The sequence below is a fragment of the Canis lupus genome, chromosome 8 (assembly GCF_048164855.1).
Source record: "Canis lupus baileyi chromosome 8, mCanLup2.hap1, whole genome shotgun sequence".
Taxonomy (NCBI): Eukaryota; Metazoa; Chordata; class Mammalia; order Carnivora; family Canidae; genus Canis; species Canis lupus.
The window spans coordinates 69,422,093-69,438,711 of NC_132845.1; the positions used below are offsets into that span (position 1 = coordinate 69,422,093).

The following is a 16,619-nucleotide window of genomic DNA, read 5'->3' on the forward strand; positions in this document are numbered from 1 at the left end:
AACCCTCTGTTGGGGTCTAAAATCCTCCCGGTGACCAGCTCTGGGCTGGGGCAGCAACTTTGCCTCCTCTGGAATCCAGGCAGGACCCAGAGTTCAGCACTGGACAAATGAGGGGCTGTTGTTTCTCCTTCCTCCCACCCCAAGGGTGAAATCTGTTGCTTGTCCCTAGTGGAACTCTCTTTTTCCATCTCCCATTCTCAAAAGCACCCCATAAAATACCAAAAATAAACACTGTGCATGGCTTTCATTTGAGGAGGGTTTGTCTTTCCCCTTTTATTACTTCTTACCACGACATACCAGCCTTTCATCTTTGCACACCCAGGTCAGTGACCCTGGGAGGCAAGCCAGAGGCAGTGTGTCTGTGCCTCTTTGGTCAAATGAGGACTCACTTCTTGGAATGCTGGGGTAACCACAAGGGGCTGCCTGGGTGAGGCAGCAAATGCTGAACAGATGAGGGAACACTGGGCCTGGGTTTTGAAGGGTGAGTAGAAGGTTGTCAGGTAGAGAAAGTGGGATGCAAAGAGCAGTCCCAGCAGAGGGAGCAGTATGTGCAAAAGAATAGGGAAAGAAATAGACTGGCTTGTTTTGGGAGCAAGTGGAAGGTCAGTGAGGCTGGGTATCAGGGTGCCTGGGGGAGGAGAGGGGGCCCAGAGAGGCCAGGAGGGCCAGGTGTAGAGGCCTTGAATGCCAGGATAAGGAGCCAGACTTCATCTTGACGGCCATGGGGAGCCAAGCAGGAAAGTAAGCGAGGTGAGGACGACCGGGGACACCTGCCCACCGGGGCCAGCTTTGTGACAGGGCTGCTTCTTCAAATGTTGATGGGAGGTTGGAGGTGGCAGGGTGATGCTTCTCCTCCCCAAACTCAAAGGAAGGCTTGAAAGAATCTAAAGGGAGCCTCCATATAAAATGACTTTTAAAAAGTCAACATTAAAAAAAGAATTAAAAAAAAAAGTCAACATTTCCGTGATTTTGTAGAAATTAATCAGGAACACATGTGTTCTATTTTTCATAAATTGCAAGAGATCAAAAGGGAAGGAAAAATCTCTTAGGGTAAAAGACAATGTGAGTTCCATCACCAGCTGAAAGGCCCCACACCACTGCCTTCCATCCGGCACTTCCTTCCACCCAGCATCCCTGTACCCCTGGTGGATGTGAACCCCAGGCTGGACATGGGCCACAGAGGGGGCTCAGACACAGCCCATACCTGAGGTGCTCACAGGCAGGCAGAAGCACCAGCTATGAGGGGCGGTGGCAGTCGCTGTGACCAATGCTGGGAGGGAATGCCCAGGGTTGGGGAAACCCAAGGGAGCCAAGCCAAGTGAGGGAAATAGGACAAGGGACAATTGGAAAAGAGAGAAGATGTGAGCTGGGCACAGATCGGGATTGCCTTGAATGTACTGCTAACGAATGTGGATTTTCCCGTGTGCTTTCCTCTGGTGCTATTTGAGGACTGGGACTTGGGGACAGAAGCGCCAGTCAGCCTCTTACTGTGAGACTTTGCTCCAACCTCGAACCTCAGCTGGTCATCTGTAAAATGGGATGATGATGAGGCCTACTTCCTTCCATCCATCCACCCAGGGGAGCTGTGAGGGGCTGTGGACAGGTGGGCCCTCGCTTGGGCCTCTCTCACCACAGCCTCATCTCTGCTGGCCTCGCCTGGCTTTGTCCTCTGTGGGGGCCGCAGCCAGGGGCAGGGAAGGCATGAAAGACAGCAGTCCCTCAGGCTTCCACCCTGCTCTTGCCTAGCATGTCCAACGGCCCGGGAGTTCTGCAGCAAAGAAGAGGGGCCCGGGCCTCCCAGGATCCTGACGCTCCTGCCTCCAACGGGGGTGGCGTGAGGTCAGGGGGCCTGGCCCGAGACTCGGAGCTCCCAGGGCCCCTTATGCTTGGACCTCGGCGTCCAGGTCTAGGGCTCCCTCTCTCCCCCGCACCCTGAGCTGAGCGGCACCCAGCCTGCCACCCCGCCCGCCCCCGAGGTGGGCACCGCGCCAGCCCTGCGGGCGGGCGGTGAAATAATCCGGCTAGACGGGCTGCCATCTTGGCACGTCCTGAGGCGCCCGGGGCCGCGGGGAGCTTCAAAAGGAAAATTAATGTCTCTTACCAGCAATTAGAGGAAATTATTTAGATAGAAATCTTGTTTTATATCTCCCCATTCTTGTTTTTCAATCCCCAGACTTTGATTTGTTTCTTCTTCAGGGATTCTCAGAAACACACCGAAGCCTGGGCCGCGCACCGAGGCCTAATGAGCGCTGGGGCGCACCTGGCGTCGCGGCCTCGCCCGTTGAGGCAGCTTCTGAGGCGCTGTGCCTCCTAAACCCAGCCCTGGGGTCTTCCAGCGTGCCTGGCGGCCCTTTGGCAGCAAGGGCCATGCTCCTGGGGTGGGCAGTCGTGGGTGGGCCTCTGCTCTGGCTGCCTTTCACCCTGCCCCCGGGGGGAAGGGAGGGCGACACCAGGGGCCTAGGCCCAGCCCAGGTCGTGGAGTCTGGGGGTGGCCTGGTGCCAAGGGCAGGCCTGAGGGGCAGGGGACCAAGAGGCAGCCTGGGTGAGGGCCAACAGCCTTCTTCTGTCAGCAGGGGCCCCCCCAGACCTCCACCCTTCAGCATCTCCCTGCTGCCTCAGGTGAGGTTCCAGCTCCACGGCTCGGTGCTCAGAGCCCTGCAGATCCATCCCCACCAGCTTCCCTGGCAATGCCCCTGCCAGTCAGCCACCCTTCAGCTGCCCACAATGCCCGGATTGTCTCAGACCAGAGCTGCCTCTGTGATCCTGGGTCCCCACACAGCCTGGGCCCGAAATCAATGGCCTTATCTTTCTCTACCTGGCCAATCCCGGCACCTCCTTCCATGTCTTGTCCTGCCTCATCTCCTCAGAGACACAGAGTCACATTCCTCCTCCCAGAAGAGTTGGTGCTCCCTGCCTCTGCCCTAATCCCATCAAGCTCTTTATGGGCCTAGGAGCTCCACAAAGCCAGGGAGCAGATCTGCTGCATCTCCGGGTCCCCAGTACCGAGTGGCCCCAAACAGCCTTCAGCCTTCAGCAAGTGACAGTGATTGCCCGAATACATGAATGAATCAGGGGGCAGATGGAGCTTATTGGAAAAGGCAGCAGGAACAGTGTCAAGAGACTAATCGTGACATGTGTCTCAGTCACTTCCTCCCTGTGTGACACAGAGCAAGTCACTTTGCTTTTCTGAGCCTCAATGTTCAATTCTGTAGAATGAGATTAATGGTTCTAGCCCTGCCTGCAAAACAGAGTTAGGAGGATAAAGCAAAATAAAGAAGTTGAGATGATTTGGAATTATATTAAAGCCATTACCATCCATCTGCCTTCTTCCTTCCATCCACCCATCTGTCCAGTGACCCATCCATTATCAACTCATCCTTCCATCCATCCATCCATCCATCATCCATCCATCCATCCATCTAACCTTTTGTCCATTCTCTTAAGAAGCACTCACTGAGGCCTCCTATGTGCCAAACCTATGTTAGGATCTGAGGGACCAAGAGGAGGCTCAGAAGCAAGACCTGCCTCTGGGACCCATTCCCAGGGAGAAGTCGGCAGCAGCAGCAGAGAGACATAGGCAGGAGCTGAGGGAGCAAGGAGGAGCTCAAGTCTTGGGATTGCAGCCCCAAAGGGCTGCTGTTTCTTACCACCACTGATGCACCTTCTGCCCTCAAACTCAGCTTGCTTTGGGAATCCTAGGAGACCAGGAACATTTCCACCAGGAGTCCACCCACAGGGCATGGACATGGAGGTGGAGGTGAGGAGGCAGGAAACCTAGGCACAGAGAGGTTAAATCATGACTCCATGACTAGGAAGCTGCTGAACTGGGATGTGGGACCAAAGACACATTCCTAACCTCTACCTTGTACTGACCAGTCAACAGCCTGTACTCAGGGCCCCCAAGTCATCCCAGCAAAGTGCCAGTCAGTGGCTATTCAGCACCTGCTTACACCCTTCCCCTGTCCAGGCAGTGAGGGTCCTCCATGGATAGCACTGACTATGAGCTACTCTTCCATGGATGGAGGTCCATGTTGGCTGTAGTCCTGCCCCTGGACTTTGTTTATTCCTGCTGTCGTAGAATGTCTCCATCGAAAACCCGAAGATGGCAGTGGTAGCACTGAGCTTTCTCTTCCCCAGCCTGGGTCCCCCTCTAGGCTTCCCCAGACTGTCACCTCCCAGCTGTTAGTCTGGCACAGAAGGCTGAGTGCATCACAGAGGCCACAAGAGAGGGGAGGCAGCCCCAGAGAGCGGAGGGAGGAAAGTACATTGTGGCAATAATTTGGGCCTTAACCTTGTTCTTAGCCTTATTCTAGTCCTTCCAAGCATTAACATTTATCAGCCCCAAATCCTATTTAATCACTCAGCCTTCATTGCTGTAAAATGCCTTGATTTTATTTTGGGGAGAGGGTAGCGATGAATCAGTAAAGCCACCAGCCAGCCCTCCTGAGTTTCAGGGCATGTCTACATCTGGGTCCTTTCTCCCCCATGGTCGCCAGCCCACTGCTTTGTTATGCATACCTGCTGGATGTGCATGTGTGCCCACCTGCCCCAGCCTGCTCCAGAGAGTGGGAGGACAGGGTGAAGGCTCACCCAGTGGTGCTGGGACCTGCTCATGCCAGATCCAAGAGCTGTGCTCATCTCTCAGTAAACCAACGTCATGATGACATCTTGGAATCAGCCACAGTGAGAGCATTTATACCTGGGGATTGACAGATGCTACACATTGCCCCCCCCCCCCCATTTGCCAGCACAATACTGAATCTGCCCCTCATCATTCTCCTTCACAGGGATTCTAGGACATGTTCATTCACTAACGCATTCGATATTTGTTGGGCGCTGCTGTGGGGCACAATAGGATGGAGCACGATGGGCTGGGACTTTGGGACACTCTCCGTACCAGCTCAGAGGATGGCAGGGCTGCCCTGGGCTATGTGCACAACCCACATTATCTCACAACACCGCGGCCCATTTTATAGATGAGAAAATTGCTGGACTCCACATACTAAGGGAGCAGTTCTTGTCCATCCAGCTCCAGACACTCCAAAATAATAGCGGTGGTGATTTTTGTCTTGTTTGACCTTTGCCACAGCTCCAAGAGGAAGCCATTGATTTGATCTGTTGGCCACTGAGGAACCCGAAGCTCAGAGAAGCTGACCGGTCCACCTTGCAAGTCTGAGTGAGAATGCAGAACTGTCTGTCCAAGCCCCAGGATGGAGATAAAGTGAGCCCTCTGGGGTGAGGGGCCTTCAGTTCTTGTCCACTCGAGACTCCAAGGTTGATCCTGGATAAGTTACTTCCCACCACTAAGCCATTCTGCCCTAGCTCTAATCTCCCTCTGAGTCCCAGACTCTGGCAACACTACAACCTGGGCTTTATTCTGTGTACCACGGACCTGGACCTCATTCTGGAGTGTCCTATGGACCCTGGGACTTAGCCCATCTCAGGTGGAGACTCTGTTTTCTTGTCTGTGAAATTAGACCAACAACAGTTTCTACTTGACATAGTAGGGTATTAATGGGATACAGTATTGTACTTCTAATGAGCCCATCGTAGGTGCTCAAAAAATGTTACCTGGCTAGAAGCGTGTCCATGGGCTGCTGGCTGTGGTGTTCATTAGTGTGTCCCCTGAACATTCGAGCATCTGACAATCACTTGAAATCCATAGCCATTCAGCCCATCCACCTGTTGACCTTGACAGGTGTCTGGTGGATTAAAGATGTCCACAGAATACTGGTCCCTTCCTTCAAGAGGTCTACCTCTTCTCCCTTAGAGTCTAGGCTGGTATTGTGACTGCTTAGCCCACAGAACACCATGGAAGAGACACTCTGCTGGGCCCATTCCCAGCCTTTAAGAAGACCAGCAGCTTTTGCTTCCTCTCTCTGAGATATGCTGTCTTGGAATCTAGCCATCTTGTTCTAGAACATGCAGAAAGCCACATGCAGGCACTCTAGATGACAATCCCCACTAAGGTTCAGACCGACATCCAGCTTTGGCTGCCAGTTACATCTGGGATGTTCCAGCCCTGTCCAGCCCCCAGGTGGCTGCAGTCCCAACCAAACATTGAGCAGGAGTGAAAAAGGAGACCCTCCCAGCTGAGCATGGTTAACTCATAGGATCACAGGATTTAGTAAGATCGTTATTGCTTTATATCACCTAGTTTTGGGGCAGTTTGATGTAGCAAAGGTTTGTACTCAAACCTTATGGTATACCTATTTACAAGACACATATGCATTTCTAATTATTTACTAATTTTTAAAAAGATTTTATTTATTCATGAGAGACAGAGAAAGGCAGAGACACAGGCAGAGGGAGAAGCAGGCTCCATGCAGGGAGCCCGACGTGGGACTCGATCCTGGGTCTCCAGGATCATGCCCTGGGTTGAAGGCAGCACTAAACCACTGAGCCACCCAGACTGCCCTTATTTACTAATTTTTAAAAAAGCAACCACCCTAGGGGCACCTGGCTGGCTCAGTCGACAGCGCACGACTGCAGAGTGCAGCTCTTGATCTCAGGGTTGTGAGTTTGAGCCTCATGCTGGGGGTGGAGATTACTTAAAAATAAAATATTTTAAAAAAAGTAACCACTCTCTCTTTTGAACAAGCATCAGAAAACTATGGAAAACAGTCAGCTGCCTGTTTCTGTCTGGCCTGCAAGTTAAGAATGGTTTGGTGACTGGTGCGTGAAGATTACATGAAATTTGAAATTCAGTCTCCATCAGTGAAGTGCAGTTGGAACATGCACATCTTCTCTACACACCAGCCACATTGCTTTGGCACAGGGGAAGACCTGCGTGTCACAGCCAAGGCCTGACAGCTGCAGAAGCTAAGATTAACTACCTGGCCCTTTGCAGGAAGTTTACCGATCCCTACTACAGAACATTAAATATGTATCGCCATTCTGAACCTAAATCCCTGAGTAAAAGGATTTGTATGTGTTTCTGGGCATTTATTCACTTAGTCCACTGAGTAAAAACAGCAACAGCAAGAACTCACTGTGGACTTTTTTGTTTATTTATTTATTCATTTGTTTCTTTAAAAGTTTGCAAGTTTTAAGAAGTCTAAAAATGGGCTAATGGTGCAGAACATGTAACAAATTATGGGACGATTGGTAAGATAGCAACCCAAAAGAGATCAAATTGAAACTTTTTGAAAACAGTTTTTTTTTTTTTAAATTTAATTTTATTTATTTATGATAGGCACACAGTGAAAGAGAGAGAGAGAGAGGCAGAGACATAGGCAGAGGGAGAAGCAGGCTCCATGCACCGGGAGCCCGATGTGGGATTCGATCCCGGGTCTCCAGGATCGCGCCCTGGGCCAAAGGCAGGCGCCAAACCGCTGCGCCACCCTGATGGAGGAGGAGAACAAAGATTGGACAGGGAGCCCAGCTGGCCAGGGCAGTCCCTAAAGCCTGCACCCTGCAGCCCACCTCGCCCTACCCCTATCTCCACCGCCCTGCCCCGGGGGGTTACAACAGCTGTGCCTGTCTTTGTCCCCAGCCAGCTTCCCACCAGTGGCCTTCTAGGCCTTTAGGTAAGTCAGCCCTTCCCCTGGCCCCTTCTTGCAGACATCCTCGCCCGCCCCTTTGCCCTCCCATACTTTTTTTTCTGCCAGAAGTCCAGGTGGAGCTTAGAGTCCCCACTCCGTGAGGTCTACCCCCACAGCAAGCCCTCATTCGTTCCCTCTGTTCCCGAGGATCTGTGGAGTCCCTCTAAGAGCCCACCTGAGTGTGGTGTTGCTGAGACCCACTTACTTGTCCTGCTCCCTGGGCTGGAAGCATCTGAGGGCAGTGATGGGGCCCCAGGGGAGGCATCAGAGCCCTGCAGCCCTTGCTGATATCTAGAAACCCAAGAGTACAGAGCAGGCAATCATTGCATGCCTCTGTGATAAGGCTCCTCCGTTCCCATACGCTGCTCCCCACTCCCCGGGACCAGGGATACAGAGAGATCAGGGCTCTTCGCCTGGTGGACACATTCAGGACCAAGCCTGAGCTGCCCCCACCCTCCCCTGGCCTCTGGCAGAGCTTCCGGCCAGGCCGAGTGGCCAAAAGAACCAGCTCCCGTTAACAAGCCGGGTGCTGACAGCTGGGTCCTGGAGAACAAGGAGCCCTTTGAAGGTACAGCGCCGGGCGGGCTGCACATTCAGGTACATGATCTCACCTCATGGAAACCCAGTGGGCCTGCCAGAGGGCCTCGTAAAGCCTAAAGCCTTCGGTGACCCAGTGTGGAGGACACAAATCATAGGTCCCTAGGCCTCCCAGGTCTGGCCAACACCCCACTCCATGGACAAACGGCCGAGTCCCGATAGGGGCACAGATGGGTGGGACCACAGGGTGCTGGGGCAGATGCAGGGCATCTACCCTGGATGGCAAGCCCAGGCCCAACTGGAGCCCAGCCCCCTCAGCTCCCACTCCCCGGGACACAGCAGCCTGTCTGCTCTGGTCAGTCGGCTTTGGCAGAGTTAGCTGGTATCAGGCACACACACACACACACACACACCACCCCAGCCTGGTGGCCCTGACACGCTGGGTGTAGCTGGGGGCTGGGGCTGAAGGGATCTGGGTGTTGTCCCCCGTTGGCCTCCTGGTACCTGAGGGGAAGGCAGCGATCAGGGGAGCAGTGGCTTCATCTTGGATGGAATCTTCCAGAACTCCTTAACCTGTAGCTCACGGGAGGCCTACTTTCTGTGAGTTCACAGGACATGGCCTGGGAGCCCAAACTGACCCCGACGAATTCTCAGATGACCGAAGAAGCACTGCCCTCTGCGCTCCTGGCATGGCTTCTTGGCTCTACTTCGAAGATGAGCAGCAGCTCTGGCTTCTCCAAGTACCTCTCCAAGTACTCCCGTGGCAGGAGGCCAGGACTGGGTGCGCACACCTCTCACTGCGTCCGGCCTCGTGACGTGTCCAGCAGTGGCCTCGGTCATCACTCTGTGGACAACAGCGTGGGCCTTCCATCCATCCCCCATCGGGAGGCTCTACCACAGGGCCCACGTGGGTCTCCCAGCCCTTGAGGATGGCTCCTCCACGCCCTCGGGATGACCGCCCAGCTCTGGCTGGAGGCCCAAGGCCCTGCTGCCTGAGCCCGAGGTCTCCTCCCAGCCTCAGGGCCCGTCTCCTGACCACCTGCATAGCTTGGCCTCTCTGCTGCCTCCCAAACCTCCTCCTGCTCTGGCTCACTGGTGTCTACCCCTGGCAGTGAGAGCTGTTCTCTCCTCCAGACCCCCCAGGACTGTACAGCCCATGCCAGGGACTTTTATGGATGCGCCCACTGCTCTCTGGACACGGCTGCTGAGGAACAGAAGCTGGGGGTGAGTCGGCTCTGACTCCCAGGGCCCCGCATGGCCTGGCCGAAGGCAGTGTCCACTAGAGGTTGGCAGAGAGCATGCATTCAAGAAGTCTGCTTCTTGGAAGGCAGCCTGACCACACCCCAGGAGCAGAGAGACGGCCGACTTTGAGGGCAGATGACCCTGCACAGCCTTGGCCTCAGTGTCCTCATCTGTGGAATGGGGATCCTAGCACCCATTTTCCCCCCCATTTTAGCCATGCTTCTAGGTATGTATCTTACTGACATTTTAACTTGCATTTTTCTCGTAAGGAATGAAGTTTGGAGATCCTTTTTGTCACCTTGAGACCTTTGTGGTGGTTATTGTCTTTCTATGAGTGATATGTAGGGTTTTTAAAAAGTGTACTCTCGATATGGTGTCTGTGTCAAGATCTCTTGTTGCTAATCACAGGTTTCAGGGACATCAACCGTGTGAAACCACAGCATCGGGCCCAGCAGGAGGGTGCTCAAGAAACATCGGCTTCCCTGCAGCCCTAGATGCCTCCCACCACCTGCCTTTCCGCGTGCACCTCTTTGCCCTATCCTGGTTCATCTGAGATGCCCCTTCCTCCTGGGCCTTTCCCTTACACCCTGAGTCTGCCTCAGGACCCAGGACCAACCCATCCCCAAGCTGAGCAACCCCAACTTGAACACTCTTTGGGGACCTGTGTCTTCCATGCCCAGTCACAGGAAACAGACCAGAGCTAGGGGCTGGACTCCAAGGCAGGCAATAGGGAGAGCATGGATCCTGGGGTCCTCAGCCCTTCTGCGATCCTCTCTGCCACTTCCTTCCTTTGTGTCCAAAGGCAAGCTGCCATTCTTCTCTGGACCTTGGATTCCTCATCTGTAAAATGGGCTCTCCTGCCTGCCTGGCCCACTTCCCAGGTGGTGACAGGCCTAAACCCCAGGGTGGAGGTCCAGGTCCTACCTAGCATGTGACCCAGGCCCCTCAGTACTTGGTGACAGGGAGCTCACCCCATCACTGACAGGTTTGCGTAGAGACAGCCTCCATCCAAGAGTGCCTCCCTGGATGGTAGTCCAGTGAGTGTCCTCAGCTCCCCAACCAGGACCACTCTGGGACCAGCTTGATCTGTCCCCCAAGTCTCCTGAGCTGGACAGATTTCTGGGATGCCCGCTCACCCTTTCTATTTTATCTGGATGTGCTCAAGCTGGCCCGGGCTTCCCAACTTTTACAGCAGACTCCTGTCTGCCGGCAAAAATTTGATGAAGCTTGGGGGTGGGGCAGGAAGGAGAACCAGTAATTACAGAGCTGTTGAGGGCGTTTCTGGGATGGGCACTGCGCTGAGCGGGAGGCCCACATGGAAAGAGGGCAGGCTGGATCGGAATGGTTGCCCCTGGGAACCTGAGCCTCGTGGCCCCATCCTTGGCCCTTCCATCCCCCACCAGGGCAGCTGGGAAGCTTGTTGCTCTCACTGGGCGGCCAGACTGCATAGAAAAGGACCTCCGCAGGGGAGGAGGTTTGGAGGCCTAGAACTGTGTCCTTGGCTAATACAACACTCTGATGGCACTGCGAGGAAGGCAGGAAAGGGTGAGAGAGTTCTAGAGCTGAAAGTGGTTGGAAGGTACAGAGTAACCCCATCTGCAGACCAGGAAACCCAGGATCACAGAGCGGATCACATGACATATGGTGGCAGGCATTTCCTCTCGCCACCATCTTGTCCTGGGAGACAACCCCCTCCCTCCAGCAGGTTTCCAAACGGGCAGAAGGGTTAGGATGAGAGCCCTCTGAGGCTGCTTCTCCCTCCACTTGGGTCCCTAGGGCTCAGGCAGTCTCAGTTCACATTCCTGGACACAGGAACCTTGACAAAGGCTGCTTCCCCCTGAACACGGAGCAGACCTTCTGGCCCTGCAGGGACACAGGAGTGTGCAGTGTAAGCATTGTTTCATGGACTGTCTCTGGGTACACAGGAACCATCATGGGCCACCTGCTTGGAACAAGGACATCACTGGTAAGTGCAAACGATGAAGAGCTCCCTGTTGCTGGGCCCTGGGATCCCTTCCATGATTCATCTCTGACCCTTGCACCAAGCCATTGGTGAGGATGGTGAGCACCAAGCATGGGGTGGTACACGCAGATCTCTCTCTCTTTTTTAAGATTTTATTTATTTATTCATGAAAGCTAGAGGGAGAGAGAGAGAGAGGCAGAGACACAGGCAGAGGGAGAAGCAGGCTCCATACAGGGAACCCGACGTGGGACTCGATCCAGGGTCTCCAGGATCATGCCCTGGGCTGAAGGCAGGCGCTAAACTGCTGAACCACCAGGGCTGCCCAAGTACACGCAGATCTCACAGTTATTAAGTAGCGGAGCTAGGACGTGAACCCAGAGCAACAGCAAAGTCTGGGCTGAAGTCACTGGAGCATACCTCCTTGAGCCAAGGGTTTCAGCCCCATTACCAGGAGTGACTCTAACAGCTATACCTGCTGCCTTGCTTGGCCTAGTGGTAAGAAGCCAGGACTGATGGAGCCGGACTGCCTGATTCAAATCCCAGCTCTGCCACTTATTGGCTGTGCATCCTGGGGCCAATGTCTTACCCTCTCTGGCCCCAGTTTTTTCATCTGCGAAGTAGGAATGGTGACAGGCTCTCCTTCCCATGGTTGTTGGGAGAGTGATATGTGTGAGTGCCTATAAAGCATAGTGTGAAGAGGCGCTAACTGTATGCTGCTGTCTGTAACAGGATATCGAGATTTGAAGAACTTAAGAAACCTGTCACTCATCCAGAAATCCAGCAGCCAGGACTCACGTTCAGTCTTGTCTGCCCCCAAATTACATGTTTAGCCTTGTGCCCATGGCTGCCCAGAAGACGCCCAGGCCTTGGGGAAGCTGGAACCCGGCACGGCGGCTCGTCCGTCAGTAGATGGCGCTGTGGTGCCACAAGGGCCACCCTGGCGCCAAGAGCTTGTGTTCGCTCATCAGGTCTTGCACAGACTGGGGTCCTCCCAAGCCCCGGCCATACCGTACACGAGGAGCTGCCCTAGGAGGGAGGTACCACTCACCCTGTTTCTCTGAGGAGGAATACTAAGACCCAGAGATACTCAGTCACTGGCCTGAGGACACAGCTGCTATAAGGGGTTGGGGCTCCCCGACCCCAGATGTGCCCACTGAGATCCCCAGCCCTGCATCCATGACATCTACCCTACCCTCATGGGCCCCAAGAGGCCACAGTTATTCTCCGGAGCTTGATGGGAACCAGGCATCCCCCTTCTGCCCCCACCATGGCTGGACATTCCAACAAAGCTGAAGCCGCCAGCTTTGAAGTCAGAGCTAAGCCCCAGATTAGGGTGGCTCCAGGCTGGCCTGTCCCTCCCAGCTCCGTCGCCAGGCCCACGCCCACGGTTCCCCCCCAGTCCACTGTCCTCTTGGCACAGAAAGATCTGGGGCCCAGAGAGGGAAAGGCTTGCTTCACAAGACACAGCCCCTCTCCTGAAAACCATCTCCCTGCTAAGGGGCCCCAGGTCCCCCCATGACTTGCCAGAGGCCTGAAATACCATCTCACAGCCCCCTATCACCAGCTAAGAAGTCTCATGTTAATGTGTTGTCCCCCTTCCCAGCCCCACTGACACACGCGCATTAGTACCTATCACCCCAGGAACGCAACTCGGACAGGAATGTGATCTGAATACATTCGGGGTGTGGGGCGGATGGAAGGGAGACAACTGTGGAAGTTGGGAGAGGAGAGCCCCCTCTCGCTGTCAGCTTTGTCATCTGTTCATGGCACCTCCATGACCCTGGAGGGTCCTTCCAGCTCAGCCTGCCTCAGGCTCTGTGATCTTGGTTGGGTCACACCCACATGGCAGCCAGGCAGGTGTGGGAGGGGAGAGACATCCCTGCATACCAGGCAACAGGCTAGGGGCTTTATGTACCCCTATCTTTCTGTCCTGATGAGTGACTCGGGTTCTAAAATTCAGCCAGCAAGCTGGGAGAGCTGGGGCAGAGGGGGCAGGTGGAGTGAGGGCAGTGGGTGCCACCCTGGGTGGGCTTTAGGAGAACAAACATGCAGAGTGCCCCCGGAGACAACGAATCAGTGGGACTGAGCTGGCGCCTGACTCATCCAGGGAGTTTGGCTCCAAGACCATGAACTCCGAGCCTACGCGAGGGCCCGGCAACAACCTCTCGTGGCTGAGAGCCCGTCTGTCGGTCTGTCTGTCAGCAAGCAGCCACACTCCCTTGGCCCTGCCCTACTGGAAGGAGCCTTTTTGTTCAAGCTAACACTTTCAGCATAGGGGTTCCAGAACTCGTGTTCCAGAGAGTTCTAGAACATCTGCTTTCCGAATAGCCTCTCACAATCTCTTCTCCAGAATTCACCTCTTCCTAAACTTCAGGGTTTCCCACCCCCACATTTATTATTTTTGTCCTTAAATATTGTCTATTGTCCTTAAATCGACTCACGTACATAGATTTCTTCTGAAGAAAGCTTTTCCTAAAAACCTCACTACCAAAAATGAGAAGCTAGTTCCACACACCATAAATAGGAGGTGACCATAAAAATACAGAAGGTGAACAAAACCATATTGCTCAAGTCTGGCTGGCTGCTGTGGCTGAAGAATCCTCTTGGCCTGGAGTCTGCGTCCTGATGGTTAAGAAGGGCAGTGGGCTGGTCGGAGCCCCACCAACATCAAACTAAGCCGCTCCACTTGATATAATCAAGAGTGGACTTCTCTGGAAGAAGACTCCCTTTTTCCATCTTCCACCTGGAGGCCTGTCATCATCTTTGTCTGCATTTCCCCTACCCATTCTTCAGGTTATCACCTCCTCCGGGAAGCCTTCCAGGCTGGATTGGTGCTTTCTCAGTTGCACAGGCCTTCCCTGACTTTGCACTTGTCACCCTGGGTTATTAAATTGCATTTGTGTTCATGTAACTCCCAATGACACAGAAGTGTCCCTGCTTCTAGGACACAACTTTACCCTGGCCTATAGCGGTGGCCTACTGCCTCCTCACCTGCCCCTTGCCCATCCATCCCTCCACCACCTTGAGTCCTTCTCGCCTTATGATGTCATTATCGTCCTTGGTGTCTGTCTCTCTTTCCCTGGACGTGGGCTCAACGGGGGCCTGGGTGATATCTGCTGGTCTACCACTGGATCCCTAAGCCTGGCCTGCATGAAGCAAGGAGCTATCCTGTGAGGATAGCACTGCCATGATCTTCATTTTCCAGATAGGGAAACTGAGTCACAGCAAGGTAAATGACTTGCTCAGGGTCACCCACGCAGAAGTGGCAAAGTCGGATACAAACTCAGGCATCCGGGCTGTGGAGTCAGCCAAGGTTACCACAACCTGCGTCCTGTGCAGGGCTTTTCTTTACCTTTGTCAGGTGAGACTTGAAGGCTTTATGTGTGAGACACACAGACAGGACACTTGGGGTCCCCAGAGGCCCAGACTGACCCACAGCCAGACTAAAATCTTGGTCCAGCCCGAGGCTCAGCTCACAGCGGGAATGGGGCAGGTTTTCCCACCAAGCAGACTCCGGCTGCTGGGGCAGCCTCGAGAACCTCACCGCCTGCCTTCACCGCGGCCTCCGAGGCCTGAAATGCCAGCGGGATGTTTCATTCGGCTGAGGGCTAGTGTCCCTGGACTGAGGCCTCCGTGGGCCCCCCCACCTCCACCCCAGCCACTTGCTGGCTGTGAAAAAGGTGCAGAGTCACCCCCAGGGTTGCCACAGAGACGGCCAGCGGAGGCAGAGCCGGCAGGGCCCCCCAGCAGCCGTGGGCCGGCCGGAGGGGCTCCCCCTCTCCCGCGGTCAGCAGAGGCTCCCCGGGAGAGTCCCCGCCCAGCCGGCTCCAAGCCCCTGGGGTCCGTCCTGGAAAGACCTTCAAAGGACTTGGCCATTCCTGAGTGAGCGCCAGGAGGGAATCTGCTCTCAGAGTCAATTTAGCCAGCCGCACGGGTGGAAGGAATTTGCCGTTTCTCTTAACAGCGACCCCCTCGTGATTTATACGGGGGCCACTGTCCGAAGGCTCCGGCTGACGGATCACAGTGGAAAATCAGATGCCAAGACCCAGGCGGCTCCCTGGGCTAATTACCTTCAATGAGACCCAGCTGGCTGGGGGAGCTGGCGGGGCCAGGGCAGGGCCAGATCCCTGCACCCAGCTCCCTGGGGATTGGAGGCCTGCCGTGGCTGTGCCTGGGCTTGCTGCCCGTCACCTACCGGGCCCGGGCTGGGGCCACCAAGAATTCCAGGAGAGCCAGTCTGACCAGCTCTCAGGTGAGAACGGGTCACCTTTCGTACAGCACAGCTAGCAGGCCCAGGGAAGCCCACGGCCTCAGGGTTTCCTGCTGCCCAGGGGGCTGGAGATCCCTGAGCCTCCAGGGCCCATGGGATACCATTCTGTTTGTGGGTGACTGAGACCCAAATGGATGGGGCAGGCCCCCATGGAGCAGTGGGCTCTGGACTGGCTGTGGGCCCTGCCCATAAGCTCTGGCCCATAGTAATGCCTTCTTGGAGGCCCGGAGCCCACAGCACTGGCCCCAGAAGCTACCTCCAGAGGCCTCATGCAGTTCAGGTCCACTCTCCAGGCCTGCTGGAGTTGATTAAATGTTTCTCAAGAGACTACTAAGTGCCAGGCCCTGTGCAGGGTGCTAGGGGTACGGTGGAGGACAGAATCCAACCTGATCCCAGGCTTAAAGACCTACGGGAAGGCAAACGCCACTTGGTGCCATGAAAATGCCCTGGAGTGGGGGGGTGACCCATTCCAGGCAGCAGAAACTGGGGATGCAAGGCGGAGCGGAGAACAGAAAGCTGAGTGGGGTGGGTGGGCCAAGGAGGGGGTGGTACCAGGCGGGAGAGTGTTCCAGGCAGAGGGGAGAGCATATGCAAAGATCCTGTGGCAGGAGGAAATGTGCACACTCAAGGAGCCAAAGAGCCAAGAGGATGGTGGTGCAGGGGGAGGTTAGGAAGGTCACAAGGAGGTTCTTGTACCTTTAAAAAGCAATTCCAGATATGACTCAGGAGACATAGTGAGTCTATTAACTCACTAACATAGTTAGTCTATTAATGCTGCTCCCAATTTCTCTCGGACTTTCAGGACACTCAACTCCCACCCCAGCTTCCTGGAGTAGAGGAGGATCCAGTGGGGACCTATCTGGGAGGCCTGTGGGGCCAACCCAAGTGTACCTCGAGAACTGGATGGAAAGTCAGAGAGATTAAAGGCCCCTGGTTGTGGGCTCAGGTCAGGGACAGCCGAGATCACCGATGAACCACAGTAGAAGGAGAGGGTCCATGAGCAAGCCATGCTGTGGAGTCGCCAAGAGGGGCAGAGGCCAGTGCCGTGGAGCCACTACCAGCC

General features: G+C 54.9%; 1 protein-coding gene across 3 annotated transcripts in view; it reads left to right on the plus strand.

Moving 5' to 3' along the window:
* Positions 1-9,626, plus strand: part of COL26A1 (collagen type XXVI alpha 1 chain) — a 197,534-nt gene extending 187,908 nt beyond the window's left edge. The window contains exon 12 of one of the 3 annotated variants that reach the window (XM_072837339.1): positions 6,602-6,987. In XM_072837339.1, coding sequence (XP_072693440.1) covers positions 6,602-6,658 — 57 coding nt within the window. In that variant the 3' untranslated portion in view covers positions 6,659-6,987. Of the gene's footprint in view, positions 1-6,601; positions 6,988-8,693 lie in introns of those variants that run through there. The other 2 variants (XM_072837336.1, XM_072837333.1) reach the window with 2 other exon arrangements.
* Positions 9,627-16,619: the final 6,993 nt, after the last annotated feature.